At 34.6% G+C, this 17,582-nt stretch overlaps 4 protein-coding genes and 1 long non-coding RNA gene across 7 annotated transcripts in view; 2 read left to right on the forward strand and 3 right to left on the reverse strand.

The window, feature by feature from the left end:
* Nucleotides 1-2,032: 2,032 nt before the first annotated feature.
* LOC106335082 (protein PAM68, chloroplastic) lies at nucleotides 2,033-3,260 on the forward strand. The gene is made up of 2 exons (XM_013773506.1): nucleotides 2,033-2,374; nucleotides 2,595-3,260. Exons 1-2 carry the CDS (start codon nucleotides 2,318-2,320, stop codon nucleotides 3,150-3,152), a joined length of 615 nt encoding a protein of 204 aa, XP_013628960.1. The 5' UTR covers nucleotides 2,033-2,317; the 3' UTR covers nucleotides 3,153-3,260.
* Nucleotides 3,261-3,304: 44 nt separating this feature from the next.
* On the reverse strand, nucleotides 3,305-6,369 carry LOC106335081 (cyclin-dependent kinase F-4-like). Its single transcript, XM_013773505.1, has 14 exons — nucleotides 6,131-6,369; nucleotides 5,969-6,047; nucleotides 5,817-5,885; nucleotides 5,647-5,736; nucleotides 5,417-5,555; nucleotides 5,169-5,271; nucleotides 5,006-5,058; nucleotides 4,850-4,916; nucleotides 4,654-4,762; nucleotides 4,523-4,588; nucleotides 4,360-4,428; nucleotides 4,223-4,286; nucleotides 3,900-4,121; nucleotides 3,305-3,812 (listed from the first exon to the last, which is right to left on the reverse strand). The coding sequence occupies exons 1-14, from the start codon at nucleotides 6,136-6,138 to the stop codon at nucleotides 3,562-3,564; spliced, it is 1,389 nt and encodes a 462-aa protein (XP_013628959.1). The 5' UTR covers nucleotides 6,139-6,369; the 3' UTR covers nucleotides 3,305-3,561.
* A 9-nt stretch (nucleotides 6,370-6,378) lies between these two features.
* On the reverse strand, nucleotides 6,379-7,138 carry LOC106335083. The gene is made up of 2 exons (XM_013773507.1): nucleotides 6,952-7,138; nucleotides 6,379-6,617 (listed from the first exon to the last, which is right to left on the reverse strand). Exon 1 carries the CDS (start codon nucleotides 7,095-7,097, stop codon nucleotides 6,972-6,974), a length of 126 nt encoding a protein of 41 aa, XP_013628961.1. The 5' UTR covers nucleotides 7,098-7,138; the 3' UTR covers nucleotides 6,379-6,617; nucleotides 6,952-6,971.
* Nucleotides 7,139-13,904: 6,766 nt separating this feature from the next.
* Nucleotides 13,905-15,613, reverse strand: LOC106332443. The gene is made up of 5 exons (XR_001268094.1): nucleotides 15,465-15,613; nucleotides 14,707-14,962; nucleotides 14,537-14,599; nucleotides 14,279-14,446; nucleotides 13,905-14,190 (listed from the first exon to the last, which is right to left on the reverse strand). It is a non-coding gene; the product is annotated as an uncharacterized LOC106332443 (long non-coding RNA).
* Nucleotides 15,614-17,216: 1,603 nt separating this feature from the next.
* The window catches only part of LOC106332925, a 3,080-nt gene continuing 2,714 nt past the window's right edge, over nucleotides 17,217-17,582 (forward strand). For 2 of the 3 annotated variants that reach the window (XM_013771411.1, XM_013771413.1), the window contains exon 1: nucleotides 17,217-17,574. The gene's annotated coding sequence lies outside the window, so the exon portion shown is untranslated. The remainder of the gene's footprint in view (nucleotides 17,575-17,582) is intronic. The other variant, XM_013771412.1, reaches the window with a different exon arrangement.

Raw genomic sequence — 17,582 nt, forward strand, 5'->3', positions numbered from 1 at the left:
AACATTGTGCGTTCTATGTGGTTGCACAAGCATAAATATGATGCAGAAGGAAACTTAAAAAGCCACAAGTCACGCCTGGTATCAAACGGCAAGTCGCAGGAACAAGGGATTGATTTTGACGAGACCTTCAGTCTTGTCGTAAAGCCAGCCACCATCCGAACGTTACTACACGTTGCTCTCTCCAACGAATGGCCCATTCATCAGCTCGATGTCCAAAATGCTTTCCTGCATGGGACACTTGACGAAGATGTTTATATGTTTCAAGCGTCAGGTTTTGTCGATAAAACAAAACCAAATCATGTGTGCAAACTGAAGAAATCAATATATGGACTCAAACAAGCTCCTAGAGCTTGGAATGCAAGATTTGTTTCTTTCATTACTAACAATGGCTTTATCCAAAGCAAAACGTATACAAGTTTATTTGTTTACAGGAAAGGACAAAACATGGCGTATCTTATACTCTACGTCGACGACATTATCTTGACTGCATCGACTACAGTTCTACGGGATACGATCATCACAGTCCTCAAAGCAGAGTTTCCCATGACTGATCTCAGCCGCATCCATTCCTTCCTTGGAGTCTCTGCCCAATTCAATGAACAAGGGCTGTTCCTATCGCAAGCGCGCTATGCAGAAGAAATCATCGAACGCCAACATGACCGGCTGCAAACCATGCACAACACCAGTTGACTTGAAGTCTAAACTAGCTGAAGATGGTGGACAACCAGTTAAGAATCCCACCAAGTACCGAAGCTTAGCGGGGGCGCTTCAATACCTAACCTTTACTCGACCCGACATCTCTTACGCAGTCCAACAGGTTTGCCTGTTCATGCACGATCCACACGAACTCCATCTTCAAGCTCTGAAACATGTGATCCGTTACCTACAAGGAACTAAAACCATGGGCCTGCAACTCCTGAAGAAACAAAAGATGGCACTCACAGCATACACGGATGCGGATTGGGCAGGCTGTCCTTCAACGCGACGCTCAACCTCCGGCTACTGCATCTACATGGGTGATAACTTGGTCTCCTGGTCTGCAAAACGTCAGCCCACTATGTCGCGTTCAAGCGCAGAAGCAGAATATAAAGGCGTCGCCAATGTAGTAGCTGAAGCTTTCTGCCTACGGAATCTCTTACTTGAGATGGGAATACCTCTTACACAAGCAACCGTCGTATATTGCGACAATGTGAGCGCTGTCTACCTCTCTACAAACCCGGTCCAGCACCAACGGACTAAGCACATAGAGATTGATATACACTTCGTGTGCGAGAAGGTTCGTATGGGAGAGGTTCGCGTCTTTCATATTCCATCAACCCTGCAGTACGCCGACATCTTCACCAAAGGTCTTCCCACTTCCTTATTCACAAGCTTCAGGTCCAGTCTTGGCGTGCGCGAACCCACGCTCCAACTGCGGGAGGTATTAGACAAGATAAGATGAGATAACTATCTGCGTATAGTTAATATATTATTCTCCTATATTCATGTAGATACGAGAGTATATTCATGTGATCTCTCAACTACTTTGTACTATATATTGTCAATGATATACAACGTACTATTCAAGGGAAATACATCTACTTTCAGAAGTGTCTGAAGAAAGTTTTGAGATGGGCTTTCTCTTTGAGACTAATGATTTTCTGGAAATTATAGTGGTAAATGTGTGTGTAAACTCGGAACAATCGTTTATATATTTGTCTTCACAATTTCCTTGAAGTTTTGAGGAAAAGCTACACAATTTACACCAAACTTATTATAAGACCAATCTCTTGATTCATAATCATCAATGTAAGGAGGTTATTTACAAATTCTTGAGGAAATATAGACTCGTCATCGTAGTTCTGTCTCGATCCAATCCATTAGGTATTCAATAAACCTCGATAGGCTTCTTGATATGTACACCACCTGCCCATCCATAATCGGCACCTGAAACGTTGCAGCCCATACATTTCAGGAATGAAACTATTTCAGATAAATAAAAAAGTTAATCATTACATAAGTTTCTTATGAATCTTACCGTGTCTTCTCCGTCGCTCTCCTCGCGTTTTTTTTCTCCCGTCAAGAAAGACGGTGAACGGGGAGAACCCTTAGTTAGTTACGTGTTCAAAAAATCAAAACTGAACTTTGTAAATAGTTGAACCGAGTAAACCGGATCATACCGAACCGGGAGTAAACCGGGTAATGGACGATAAACCTTATCCATATCTCCCACTCGAAACAGAACAGAGAGGAGAACACACACAAAAAATCCGATGCTTCTCTCTCTGTAAAAATCTCGTGAGGATTTCGCTTATTGGTTCATGTCTGATCTGATTCAATGGCTTCTGTAACATGTCTTTTCAACCTCTCTGCTCATCCCAGATCCTCTTGCAAGGTAATCTCATATCTCTCTCTCTCTTTGCCCAACTCAAATGGTCTCATTGATCGATATAATAATTCTTGAGTGAAATGGTTCCTTCGGGTTTACTGCTTCTTTCGGTTTACTGCACTTCTGATATCAAACCATTTCTACTATCTGGTTTTCCATCTCTTTTTACTTAGATTGTTCTGTAGTATTAAACTTTGTCCTTTTGAACTTCTTCCACTTTACGCAGCTTGATGGAAGCGTAGAAAGACGGAGAGAATGGAACGGTCAAGTTCCCAAGTCTCTTACTTGCAATAAGCGCTTAGAGATATGGCGTATAGCGCCATTACAAGCAACAATGAATAGTCCGAGAGGCTTTGGACCACCTCCTCCTAAGAAAACCAAGAAACCCAAAAAGTCAAAACCCGGAAACCAGAGTGACGAAGAAGACGACCAAGAGGAAGACGATGATGAAGATGAGCGTGAGAGAGGTGTGATTCCAGAGATAGTAACCAACAGAATGATAAGCAGAATGGGATTCACCGTTGGTTTACCACTCTTCGTTGGTCTTTGTTTCTTCCCACTCTTTTACTATCTGAAAGTGGGATTGAAAATCGATGTGCCTACATGGGTTCCGTTTATTGTTTCCTTCGTCTTCTTCGGTACGGCGTTAGCTGGTGTGAGCTACGGGATCGTGTCGTCGAGTTGGGATCCGTCGAGAGAAGGTTCCTTGTTAGGATGGAACGAAGCTAGGAAGAATTGGCCTGTCTTTTGGCAGTCCTTTTGGAACTCCTCAAGCAAGAGATAAGACAGAAAAACAAAAACAGCTTTGATCATTTCTTACAAGAAGATACTTCAAGAGTACTTCTGTAGATTTTCTATATAATTTTCGTTATGCAATCTACGATTCTGCCAATCCAACTGAAATGAATTAGAAAGTAAAAGTACACAAGAGCTACATAAGTAGTCCCAAGCCAACTTTATTGCAAACCATGAAGTCAAGCGTCACGCATAATACAAACCATCACACAGTCAAAAGTATGGAAAATAAAATAAAACAAGAAACTGTAGACGACACAAAAGACAAAACTGAAAAGGAGCAGTTTAAGTTTTTTTTTTTTCTTTTTTGATGAAATGACGACTTAAGGGACAAAGCAGAGTATATATTATAAGATATTCAGGAGTAAACTGTTTACTGTTGTTGAGAGGTATTTGGGTCAGCCGGCGACTTTCCTAGAGTAGGCACTGGTGGCGGGTTGGGTTGGTCTAAGGAACATGTCACGTTTTTCTCCTACACAACCTGCTTTCATCGGCGGTGGCTTCAGCTGCTGTTGCTGCATCACTGACACAGAGTGTCTTCGAGACACGGTTCCTCTGACGCTCATGTTGGAAAGTTTATCAGCAGTCTCGGATACACCACGCGCGACCCTGTTCTTGCTCAATGACGAACCTGCTGCATTACCTCCAGCTAAATGGATTTTGTTTTATCAGAATTAAGGAATATAATCATTGTACGTGTTACAAGAAATAAGAGTGGTGTTAAGGTTTTACTTACGAGGACTCTTTCTACCGGGTGGTCTGTACTTGGAGTCTTTGACAGAACTTCTCACCGGTTTAGTGTTCCTCGTTCCATCTTGCTTATTAGCCATGTCGAGTTTCCTCTGGACGCCACTGCCAAAAGCAGCACTTGGCCTTGGAGAAACATTGTTGAATGGCTTGGCAAGAGACACAGTCTGCCTTTTAACTGTTTGGTGCTCGAATGATCCTCTTGGTCCAACTAAAAAGAAACAAATATGAAATTTAGTTTTTTGACAATCTCAAAGCAGATATATAATAATCTACACCCTGATATTGGCGATCAACAAACTAAAAATATACCAGGCGGAGGAGTTCTTGCAACAGATGGCTTGGGTCGGAGAGATGGTGGGACATAAAAGCAACTCTGCCACATGAGAACACGATTAAATTAACTGATCAAGAAGAGTCATAGTCGATGGAAATACTCTATGGTGTACCTGAAAGAACGGGTGCTGCAGAGCCTCTGCAGCAGTGGGTCTCTTGCATGGATCCCAGGAGCAAAGCCGCTGCACAATCATGAAAAAGTCAGAGATTGGTGTCCGAAAATTAGAGAAATATGTCCAAAGCTATTGGGAACTCCTTTTAAAAACTGTTAGTTACCGTAATAAGATCAATTGCGTCTTCACTAGCAGATGGCATCAAGCTTGAAAGAGGCACACCAGAAAGCTGTAAGATGACAACAGTTAGTAGCTCATTAAAAAAAAAAATTACTGAGGCTGAAGACATGTTACCTGAGGGAATTGATAGTTTATGGTGTTAGCAAGATTAAGTCCCTCTAACCAGGTTTCCTCAGTTGGACTGCCTATGACACTGCAGATCTTATAGATCTCATCTGCTTCACTGCAAGGTTGATACGATAACATTTTCACTTGTTTATTAGCAACATTTCTAATCACCAAAATACAAAATTAATCACTGCTAAGTTACCTAGCCCCTGGAAATATAGGACGAAGAGACAACAACTCAGACATAATAGCTCCCATCGCCCACATATCTAGGAAAAACAAACATTTGACACATTGTTTAGCAGCAGATCATTGAAGAGAAAATATAATTATTTCTTACTATAGTATGCATACTAACCAACTTTTGATGTGTATACATATGACTGAAGGAGTACTTCAGGCGCCCTGTACCTATTCGTACAAACATTCTTGGGTCAGTATGGCAGTAATGGTATATCATCTAATCGACCATATGGGTAACGAAAGACTCATTACAACACAACAAGAAAAGCGACACTTACCAGCGTGTAGAAACATACTCGGTAAAAGGTGGACTCGAATTAACCTCCCGTGCCAAACCAAAATCAGCAATCTTAATGATGTCTTTAGAGACTAATAGATTTTCTGTAACAACCAGCACAGTATGAACATATATTATTGACAAGCTATTGAACCATGATTGCTAAAAAGTAATTAAAGTCAACATTGTCAATCTTCACAGCGGATGTTTAAAGCTTTGTATAAATTACACCTCCAGGCTATCAATTACCTGGCTTAAGATCGCGGTGAAAGTAACCTCGCTGATGCATATAAGAAAGGCCATGAAAGACTTGAAAGCACCATTTTTTAATAACAGCTTCTGTAAAAAGCTTTTGTCGATCTTTCATTAGCTGATAGAGGTTGTAATCCTGATCAAGTAAGAATGACATGTGCAGAATCAGTGATATTGATTAAAGTGTACGCAGAAAATAGCAAACTACAAGGAGGAAGAAAGTATACCATGTACTCAAAGACAAAGTATAGGATATCATGTTCGCGGATGACTTCCTTCAGCTTCACGATATTTGGATGATCCATTCTCCTAAGCGACTGATAGGAGAAAAAGAGAGGAATAAGTAAACATACACTACACAAGACAAAAGAGCAGCTCAACAAAAGCAATTCACTACCTTCACTTCTCTCAGATTGATACATTCGTCCCATGAGTAGTACTTCTTTTTCATTTTCTTAATTGCAACCTGCTCATAGAAACTTCAGATGGTAAGAAAATCAAGCACATACATTATACAGGCCTAGATAACCCTCAAAGAAAGCAACTTACAACTTCACCCGTCTGCTTATTGATAGCTCGCCACACGGTACCAAAAGTTCCATCACCAACCTCTTTAATTAACTTGTACCTGGATAAGCAAACTCATAAGCAATACATTAAGGGGTCAGATACCAAAAGATGTTAAGAAAAGTTGAGAGAACTCTGAGTAACCTGTCCATTGTCTTTCCGGTAAAGCAAAGTAGCCTCTTTATTTTATGTATGTAAATAACTTCTGAAAGATTTATATAGCATTAATCTTCCAGTTGTTCGTAGCAAGGAAGGACTGAACACCAAAGCAGTAAAATCAATGATTCTCCACCTGGGTAGACTAGACTGACTATTATTTACTTTGAGCACCAAGGGGTTGACCATTAAGGGAAAAGAAAGACAGCAAGGGAAGAGCAAAACACATACTGAGAACTCAAAGGAACCAACAAGAAAGAATATGTTGGCTAACAGGAAGGACCGAAAGCTCACAACATCTCACTCAGAGGTTTAGACTCAAAACTCAAAAAAAAAAAAAAAAGTTATATCCTTGTTCAACCAGCGCCCATAAGAACAAGATATGGAAGAGAGGGCTACCAAATCTTTGTCCGCAGGGAGAAGATTAAGAGGTTTCTCTAGGAATATAAAAAGGAAGAATTTGCAGACTTCAGACCTGAAAAAGAAACAAAAAGGGCAGACATTATAAGTCCTCTGATAAATACGAAATATATCTTTTAAAGTTTGTGGTATCTGACATCTTCTGTTTTCATCGTGTTCTTATATTGTTCCTTTCTTTTTTAGCAGTTTTACAATTTCTCAAACTTGCTTATTTTGCATTGACTCATAAAACAAGTTATAAATTAAAAAAAAAAAACCTATTAAACCTCCAATTGGAATATTTACAAGGAACTAAACATATATACTAAAATCATAGCAGTTCCAACAATGCATTCATGTAGAAGGAAACAGAAACTCTAAAAAAGCTAGAATAGAAAAGCCATACATACCTGTGTCAGAAATTAGACAACTAAGTGCAGTTAACGAAAGAGCCCACAAGGAAATCAGAACGAACAAGAAACCGCCAATCGAGCGCTTCTTGGAATGAGAAAAGCTGATGATTGTAGCAGCTTGGCCAGACGAAAACTTGCTCCATGCCCTCAGAAGAAAACAACCCACTCAAAAGGAAGCCTGATTGAACCTGTAGCAATGAAACCAATCCAATGACACACACACACACACTGAGATATGTAATTCAAAGAAACAATCCGAATAACAGAGATCAATCAGAAAAACAGTCCAGTCCACCCGAAACAGCATAATCAATCTAAGAGATTGATTGTTCATGCAACATCCAAAACACCTAGCATTCATTCACATATTCAAATGCAGATTCCATCACAAAATCTTATCAATACCACCCCAAATCGATCAGCCTAACCCTAAAAACTCGATAATCGGATCAGGATCGAACAGATCCAATCTGATCAAACGCGAAAACAGCAAAACAAAATTGATAATCAAATTCGCAAAAGTCAAATCAGGAAACAAAGAGACGGAGATCTGCGATCACGAATACCTCAGAGCCAACAGGCATAACCTCCGTCGCCTACGACGGAAAGAGACGGCATCCAGAGCTTCTACCTCTTTTATACTTTTTAGATTTTTTCGATTTTGAGTCCAACAAATATCAAAATCCACTTCTCTCTCTTTCTCTTTCTCTTTCTCTTCGTTCTCTTTCTTTGTGCGATTCTCTCGTGATGACCAAAAAAATCTAACAATTTATATTCCCTAAGCTATAAAGAGAATATTTTGTTCCTTTCCTTTCCTTTCGCTTGCTTTATTCAGTCAAACTCTTTTTTTTTTACACAAATAAACCATCTACTTTTATTCTTCTATTTTAAAATCATTTTTAAAATTTATAGAATGTATCCTTTACATTAGTAAATTTTATAATTTTAATTAAATAATATAAATTACAGCTTCTCTAAATTTGCATAGATTTTTGACAACAGAGTGACTTTTTGGGGCTAAATATTGGATAAATTGTAAATTAGAAACTAATTTTAAGGTTTCTGTATGAATATTTAAACATCAGTAGTAGAATATTCTAGTTTTTTAAAAAACTGATTTGTAGTGATTTTAGAATGTGTGGATAGAGTTTTTTAGTAAAAAATATAAATTTAAATTTTATAATGATTTTTGGATAAAGTAATCTTTTTTTTGTTTGTTACAGAAGGATAAAGTAATCTAAAGTGAGATTCTAAAATGGTTTATAAAAAATATAAATTATTTTATCTAAAATCATCTAAAATTCAATAAAATCAAATGATTTCAAACTTATATTGATTACATTCCTTTAGTTCTAGGTTTATCGGTAAATTGATTATACACCTTATGAATATGTCATTGCTGATAATGTGGTCGTGTAGAGCTGAAATATGTTACGATATTGTGTACTTGATTTATTTATAATCATGAAAAAAATTGAAGACATCTTTCCATGGCCGCTTCTCTGATTTTTCTATTATAATTTTATTATGAGATGCCTTCCACAATGTAACTTACAAAATATGTATCCTGACTTTTCATGGTTCATACTCCCTCCGGCCTCCATATCATTTTAAGTGGTGTTTAGAGAAAAAAAATTTGTTTCAAAATAATTGATGTTCTCTTTATTATAGGTAGAATTTAATATCATTTGAACTTTATGACCAATTACAAAATACTGAGCTTTTTTCTTATTGGTTGAATTAGTTTCATTTAATAATATTTTTATGTAACCAAGATAAATTATATAGAATTTTGTGTTTTCTTAATCTATATGCAAAAATCTTAAAACCCACTTAAAGTGATACAGAGGGAGTATATACTGGAAAAATTTCAATTCTATCACAAATTTATCATTTTTTTAATTTACCATCGATGAGTGACTATTTTCACAGTTATTCAAAATTTGTGATAAAATAACATTAAGCTAACTTTTTTAAATATTTATATAATATTTATTAATCCAATCAATCTCATACTAAAATTTAAACAATAATCACTAAATCCTAAACTCAAATGTTAATATATTTTTTTATTGGTAGTATTTTTGAAAAGTGGTACTTAATTTGTAGTATTTCTAACAATTTCTCATATATGTTTAGTCATGACTTATAGAAAATTATCAAAAAGAAAAGTGTAATAACATAAGTTTTGCTTGTTAATGGTTTTGATCAAATAGTATTATTTAAACATAAATATATTCAAATTTGTTCTTCTGATATAGATTTAAATTTTCAGATGAACGTAGAATATGCGATTATAGGATATATAGAGGGAACAAAATTGTTTACTCTTAGTTTAAAATTAGATTTAGAATTTTATCGGCGAGTAGTGACAATGTATGGGATGAAAAAATTATATAAAAAAGTTTTATTTGAGAAACTGAATAAATAAAAGGTATGAACGTTTGTTCAATTTGTTATTCACAAAAACTGAAAAACATAATTAATATGAAATTTGGAATAATAGAGTTATCTTTTTTCTTCTTCTTAAAATGTGGTTAAGATCGAGTTTTTTCAACATGTGTTTAAGCATAAATCTTTCCCGTCTGCTATATTCAGTGAAATATCTTCCAGCCAACCAACCGACTAAATTTACTTTTCAGTTTGAAAATTATATAAAAGTATACAATACTAAACTCACGAACCAATCTGTTTACCTCTAACAACAGTGTGTTTGTTTTTTATCCTTTAATAGATGTTGGAAAGATGCAACAGATTAATATTTTCCTTTAGCAAGAAGAAAAAGAAGATAATTAGTTTACAAAAAAAAGGAAGAGAATTGTTTATAATGGATTAATGAACCAACAACCTTAACGTCAATTCTCAAAAAAAAAAAACGTCTTAAAGATCTCAAATCAATATACACAACACTAGAGCAATCTCCAACTTAACTAATTAAATAAAAATTTAAGTTGCAATTTTTTGAAAATCAATAATATATTTCTCACCAAGAATATACTATAAGAAAAAATAAAAGTTAATAAATTTGCTGGGATAATAAAAATGAATTTGTAGCTTTAAACAGTTTCCTTGGCTTGAAGCAAGGCAAAGAAGTGAAACCTATGGTTGTTGTGACTTTGTTCTCAAGAAACCTCCGGACAACACACAAAAGCTTTAAGCTTAAGTTTTGGATTTGCCCCCCTCATTAATCTAAACATCTCGGTTTAACATCAGCCACTACTTAGGGTATGACTAGTTTTTCCGCTACCACCTGCAAACGCAGTTTTTGCGGTTGATAGCGCGTTCGCGGGTGGTAGCGGTTGTTGGCGTTTTGAAACAATCACTCAAACCACTCTAAACCGCTTCAAACCGGTCTAAACTTCATAAATTTAAAAGCTGGTTCCAGCTAGCGTTTGAGGTTGCGGGATGATACATTTTTTTTAAAACAATAAATTAAAAAAATAAAAATATTCAATGAAATTTTTTTTAATTGTAATTATAAAAATACTAAAATATATCTATTATATTTTAATTAATATTAAAAAAATTAAAATAAAAATATTTTCTATAATTTAAAAAAAATTAAAACTATAAGTTTAAAATATATTTTTAATATTTATTATAATATTATGATTTTTGATATTTTTATAATTATATAAAATGTAAATATTGTTAATTTATTAATTAACTGCTGCTGCATTTGATAATTAACCAGTCATAAGTGTCCCACAAACGCACTAATTTCTAACCGCAGATCCAGTCGTACAAATTTCTTAAAACCGTTAGAAACTGCAACCATCCGCATCCGTAAAATCCCGCAACCGCAACCGCAATCGCAACCGCAACCGCAGCCGCAGTGTTTGAACTAGTTCTAATTATTTTTCACATCATCTATGAACAATATTTTCCCCGATAAATAATTTATAAAAATTCACGCTGTATACAAAATAAATTGATAGTGTATTCGGCCCAAGAAGTTATTCAAAAATTCGCTGGCCCATTTGACAGTGTACAAATCATAGGATAAGTCTTCAGCTTTCGACAACAAACAAAAGTAACTTGAAGGGTGTGTTCATATACATAAAACAAATGGAAAATCACTCTTTGTTTTTTTCTTGTTTTTTGGCCAAACAGAACTTGATGAAGCCGAAGGGAGACAAAGAATGGAGTATTGTTTTGTATTTTCGCATCTGAACAGGGCTTGAAGTTCTTCAAGCATTTTCTTTTGGTCTCAGGGCAACATTATTGCAGTCTTTAGTCTGGTCCTTAAGAGGAAGGAGTCCACAAAAACACCAGAACCGAAGAAAAAAATCTCTAACTAAAAGACATTTTGGTTTGGTCCCTGTACTGTTCGCGGATCCCACTGAAACGTGTGGCCCGCGATTGATTCATTTTTAATTTTTTTTTTAAATCGGATTAAAAAAAAAAATTTAAAGACCGATTATTAAAGACCCGACAATAATGATTCTCTCAAGAACCTCTAGAATCATCGCAAATACTACCGTGAATGAACAAACTATCGGCCATAGAGTGAAAGTCCCATCCCTCCCCATTAAAACTATTTATCCTTCACCTTTTTCTCTTGTGTATCTTTCTTGAACCCCCCCCCACCCTCTTCTCTCTCTTATCTTTTCTTCAACTTATCTAAATCTGAATATGCGTTCCAAAATAAAAAATCTATTCTTCAATCTTTTCCCACAACTTGGTCCTTTATGCACTCATTGGCAACACACATTTCTTAGATCCTTTGGGTCAAGTTGTCTTTCTCGGTTGGTATTCATTTTTAAACGTTTTTTTTTTCATTTTAAACGTTTCGTAAAAGCATTACTGATTGTAAAACACATTTAAAAAGAAATCAGATAATTTGTGGAAATGCTTTGAAAAATAAAGTTTAGAGGAAAAATAGATGAGAAAGTTAAATTTACAAGGGTTTATTTAAGGAGATTGAAAGTTCGGGTGATTGAGTGTGGATTTTAATAGGTTGGGAAGAGTCAATAAGTCAACCCTTTCTTTTTGGTCGACCCGCCCTACGGACGGGATAAAAATTAGAAAATATTTTAAATAGTTAGAATAAAATTTTAATATAAATTTTTATTATTTAAAAGTATACATATTAGTTAAATAAACCATATTTTCTGGAAAATTAGTTATACTTTTTTTCCTTGTAAAAAGTTTAAGGTAATTCTCTTTTGTTAAGTAATCTATGCTCTAATTATACATACATTAATGATTGGATGTGGCGTTACAACATTTATTGTAATTTTGTGGAGTTGGATGAATATAAAGAAACCCATGAGGAAAAAAACGAACTTGTAAATATTAAGTTTTTCCTACGTTCATATCTTTACGGTCTAATCATAATAGCCCATGTTTTTTTGTATCATGGATCTTATGGCCCAACAGAAATTATTAGCCCAAAACACCTCTAATATACTGTTAAGGATATAAGCCCATCCGATTTTAGAGTAAATGAGGTGTTGCGTTTTGTGCAGGTGGAACACATATTGAAACTAAAACACTCGATTTAGTGACGTGGAGCAGACATATCCTCACATGAAAAAAAACACTTCTTTCTATTTTGTCAAATATATTTTTAAAGTTTGTTCCTACATATAATTTGATGATTGTTTAATTGTTTTGCTAAGATAACTTAGTTATAATGGCTAAGTGTTCCTATGTTTTAAATTAAGATATGAAGTTCTTTTTTGTTCTATTTTAGAAAAATAAGTATAATAAATATGAAAATATATTAATATTTTTATGAAAAATATATTAACTTTTTATATGTAAATGTTTTGTAATCTGTATGTGCATGAACATGGAAGAATCAAAATGTTTCGTATTTTTTGACATTAATCTTTAGCGTTTCAAAAGACTTCCTAATAATTAGATATTATGTTTTACATTATGGAAAGAGATACATATGAATATTGGATACTAATATTTCATTTAACTCGTGATCAACTTTTCAAAACTGAAAAGGGAATCTGCTATATTGCTTTTAATCTTTACTGGATCATAAACCAAAAGGTTATTGTTTAAAAATATAATTACATATATAAGTGATCTAATATATATACTTTAATATAATTAGTGCAATGGATGCCTTATAATTTAGACCAAAGAATATAAAGCTTTCTTTTTTTGGCAGAATGTATTTTGCAAAAACATATATATATATATATATATATATATTATTTAAAATATGTTTACTTTGCTTGTACAAATTGGCATCACATAGTTTTACAAAGACCTATTTTAATCTTATATGTTTATATACCAATTGTATTTCACATATATATGCACCAAGAGAAAAACTTGCACACAATCATTAATTATTTAACTTAAGTGATATTTGAAAACTTGAAATACACTTTATTTGGGAAGCTTTAGCAGCAAAAATAGTTGTTTTTAAAAAAAAATTCGACCTGATTATAAAATAATTATATAAATAATCCGTGTTAATATATATTCTTTCTATTTTTAAATATAAGCAATTTCACCTAAAAGAACTAATATTAAAAAAATTGTGGTCTTTTAAAAATGTATTATTTAATCAATAAATTCAACTGATGAAAAAAATCATTAAATTCAACCAATTATAGAAGCTAACGTTATTTAAATGGTCACACAATATAAATGTAAAAAAATAAATTGTAATATGAAAACTACTTATATCGTGAAACAAACTTTTCGCTAAAACAAACTTTTTACATTGAGATATCTAATAAATGTAAAAAGTACATAGAAATAAAATATAGGAACTACTTATATTTGAATTTTGGTTTATGTTTATTTTATTATATTTAGAAATTTATAACTTTGATTCAGAACTACACAGAACTATACTTTGGTAAGGCTCACGTCACCTCATAATACACTTGAAGTTCAATTAAATTATGTTTTTACTTTGTGAATCTTTTGATGTTGCACTACTACGTGTACACAAACCAGAAGCACACCAAACTAAATAATAAGAACGAACCAAAACGAAATATACTTATTTCCCTTTACAAAAAATCGTTGTTGCTTTCTGAAATAGAAATTTTTGGATTTTTTTATCAGAGTTGAATCCATAATCTTTTTCCATTGTTGTTACAGGTCGGTTCAACCGACGCATCTTCAGAGAATAACACACTTTGACTAAATTCCTAGTAATCTCTGATACTGTGTAGTTCCAGAAGCCACTTGAGAGACCATTCCAAACACTCGTTAACAAAAATATAAAGCTCCTCACTGCTAAAGAGCATCCCAAATCTGCCATTGGAACAATCTCATGAACTGGTTCCTTCTTAGCAAGGATTATGATGCCGGAAAAATTCTAAGGAAGTGCTTCTTATTTTACCTCTACAATAAGCAAAATACCAGCCAACAGAGTTCTCATAAGCAATCGCAGGAGCTGGTACATTAATCAGGATCTACTGAAACATATTGATTCTTGACCCGGTGCATACCAAGCAAGGAATCTGACCTTGATTCCAAAAAAATATAATTCCCGGTTGTCCGATTCCACCTTATACCAAATGAGAGTATCAGTTTCCAAGCTAAACAAAACCATTGTAGTTTGTCCTAATTAAGCAATTTAAAATTGCCTTATACACACCCGTACGATTGAACTCTTTCAAATTCAGGCACCTCTACTTATCATTGGATATCCATGAGAAACCTATCAAGACCACAATCGTTAAACAGCCGAAACCAACACCTTCATTTTCATATCCAGAGAAATCCAATGAGAATTTTCCTACACCTTCGAATCGATCATCCACGTACCTGGCTGATTTTGTATCACCATATTTTGACTATTGCCCTTTTTCCCCGTGGATATATCAAACACAGACACACACTTTAATACTTGAGTGTTTGCATTTTAGAAAGTTCAATTATATTAACGCAAAAGCAAAATTTACTTAAATTTTTGTCGAGTCAGAAATTGATTGATCTCATTTCTTTGTAAAGTTGTTCTTTACACGTTGCCAAAACTTTCAGATCGTTGGCTAATATTTCAACAGCTTTTGCTCTGTCATTTCTGAAATAAACATACAAACAATATCATTAATTCAAAGAAGAACATAGCCAATCATATATTCAAGCAAAAAAAAAATAAAAGAATAAATAACTCCGATCTGGAGTTTCCTAACCTCAAAGAAAATTTTCATTATCATCGACCTTATCAACCCTAAGAGATAGATCACAACTTCGTCCCACCCACAGCAATATTTTTCTTGCGAAATACTTACTATCAGAAAAGAACCAGAATCCTGCTCTAGTCTAACACCGCCACAACCAAATTATAAAATTGTCCAAACAAAGATACTAAAACATAATCACTATCTCAAGCTTCGTAGAAACTAAACTAAAATTTTATATAGAGAAGATGAAACTGAATCCAAAAATTGATCCAATAAAATCAAACGCAAAAGCAAACACCAGAAGTCATTGAAATTACAGATTTTGCGACCGTGAATTTTTTTTAAAGGCTATGATTGAGAGGATTAACCTGATGATTTTTTTCACAGAAGAGGATGTACCTTTTTATAGTTGAAGATCGAAAGAAATGGAGTAAAGAGGGGATGCATTCACTTATGATTTCATTAAACACGACGATTGGATTCAGCATGATTCTGTAACGTTTTGCAGATATTTTTCTTTGTCAGAGAGATAGATGAACCGAAGAAGAACGGAGACGGCGAAAAAGGAGTGTTCTAACCATAACTTTATTCAGATGGCCCAAATTTGTGTAACATAAAGACCCATATAGAATTAGAAGAATACCCAATACTAAGCCCATCACGAAACAAATCAAATGAAACGATGAGTTTCATGTACGGGACACGTGTCGCACAGGTAGAAACCGACTTTCCTACATGGAATCCTAGGTGGCTTCACCAAGAGAGAGATAACTCTCTTTTATATATATAGACTAGGATCGGCCCGCCCTACGGGCGGGATATTAGTTAATTTGATATTCACTAAATGTTCGAGTTGAAATTTGTTTTAAGATTCAAAAATTTGGTTATCTGTTATGTGTTACTTATTAGTATGCGGTGGTATAGTTGTTTTTCGATTATTCTTGCTTTGGTATTGTATCAAATTAACTAATTGTCCAACTCATAATTATAGATGTACAAATGTGGATTTGTGATAAAGTTTGATGACAATACTGTTTTTTCTTTTTAATTCTTATTCATAGTGGAGTGTGCATGTGTCAGAAAGAGGCCTATAACAACTTTTATGTTTTTGCGTATGGATTTTAAATATATATTATTTTGTATAATGCATACTTGCTCTACAACATTTGCTTGTAAACTAAAAAAACTGTTTTCTATATTTTTAAAAGAGAAAATATTTAGTCTATAATATAACATGGACATATGTATTGACTATATATAGAAGTTGGGTGTTATTTTAAAATGACATATGTATAGAGGTTTTTCAACCATTACTTCACTGGCACAAAACATTTATAACTGTAAATATCTTCTTTTAAAAGCAAAACTAATAAAAACGTGTACAACAAATGTATTTTGATATATATTATATGCATCAAGTTATAAAGGTTGGAAACATTGCAAAACTGTTTGGAGCAAAGTTTTTAACTTCACGATCTTCATCTTGACGTCAGTTCAGTGTTGGCCCTGGCCACAAGCAGAAGAAGCATGGGCTTCCAGCCGACACGATAATAAGTATTTTCGCGGCCACATATTTATAAAAAGTGACTTCAGCCTAGTGGTTCTAAGAGAAATTACCAGTGCTAGAGGTGCTGGGTTCGATTACCCCTGACTGCATTCATTTATTTTGGCTCCAAATATAAAATGGGACACGTGTCATTCCCACAACGCACGATTTGATGACGTGGCTTCACGGGAGAGAGACGAACATTTCTTTATATATATAAATTTTGCTTCCCCACTTTGGCACGGATTGGGATCTGACGTGCGAAATATATCAAGCCTTAATTAATGTCTCCAAGGCTAATCAACGTGGGTTGCTCATTTTTTTATTATTCTCGCATATAACGTAGACGATTATTATAAGGATATCAATATACAATACTAAAATCTCGATACGCAGCTTCGCGAGCGTGTCCACGTAAGACCAAAAAAACAGCCAATGAGATTAAATTATTCGGCCACGTAATCAGAATTATTTGGGCTCTGAATTATTTTATCACATAATATTTGTAATGGCCAATAATCCATTGAGGCCCAGTATCAAACCCTAGATCAATACACGGGTCCCTCTTACTTTTCGTCTTCCTTCTTCTTCTAGATTTTCATCGATTGAACGACATTTTGTCTCTCCATCTCCACTGCAACCAATCTGTAGAGTAATCAATTGTCCGTTTTGGTTTGATTGATGGCTTCCTCTCCATTTATTTATAAATCTCTTCTTTCATGTTTTTTTCAATCAAAACTCTCTCAATTTGTTCTCGCAATGAAGTCGAACGGGAAAGCCATAGTCTCTCACGAGCCGATTGTGAAGAAACCAAACGGCAAGGATGCTGTCTCCTCCATCGTTCTGGATCAACCAACCGGTAAAAACGCTGTCTCCTCCGCCAAGGTCCATAAGGTGATGCCCGCCGTCTCCTCCGCTGTACCGATCCAACCAAGCGGTAAAACCGCCGTCTCCTCCGTCAAGGTTGATAA

This window comes from Brassica oleracea, chromosome C3 (genome assembly GCF_000695525.1).
Source record: "Brassica oleracea var. oleracea cultivar TO1000 chromosome C3, BOL, whole genome shotgun sequence".
Classification (NCBI taxonomy): domain Eukaryota; kingdom Viridiplantae; phylum Streptophyta; class Magnoliopsida; order Brassicales; family Brassicaceae; genus Brassica; species Brassica oleracea.

Bases quoted from the DNA above. Each gene is read 5' to 3' on its own strand.
- LOC106335082 (XM_013773506.1), top strand. From the start codon at position 2,318: ATGGCTTCTGTAACATGTCTTTTCAACCTCTCTGCTCATCCCAGATCC. The intron at 2,375-2,594 runs GTAATCTCATAT...CACTTTACGCAG, and splicing joins ATCCCAGATCCTCTTGCAAG to CTTGATGGAAGCGTAGAAAG.
- LOC106335081 (XM_013773505.1), bottom strand. The intron at 4,917-5,005 runs GTTAGTATGCAT...TGTTTTTCCTAG, and splicing joins TGTATACACATCAAAAGTTG to ATATGTGGGCGATGGGAGCT. The intron at 4,429-4,522 runs GTAACTAACAGT...ATGATTGTGCAG, and splicing joins ACGCAATTGATCTTATTACG to CGGCTTTGCTCCTGGGATCC.
- LOC106335083 (XM_013773507.1), bottom strand. From the start codon at position 7,097: ATGGAGCAAGTTTTCGTCTGGCCAAGCTGCTACAATCATCAGCTTTTC.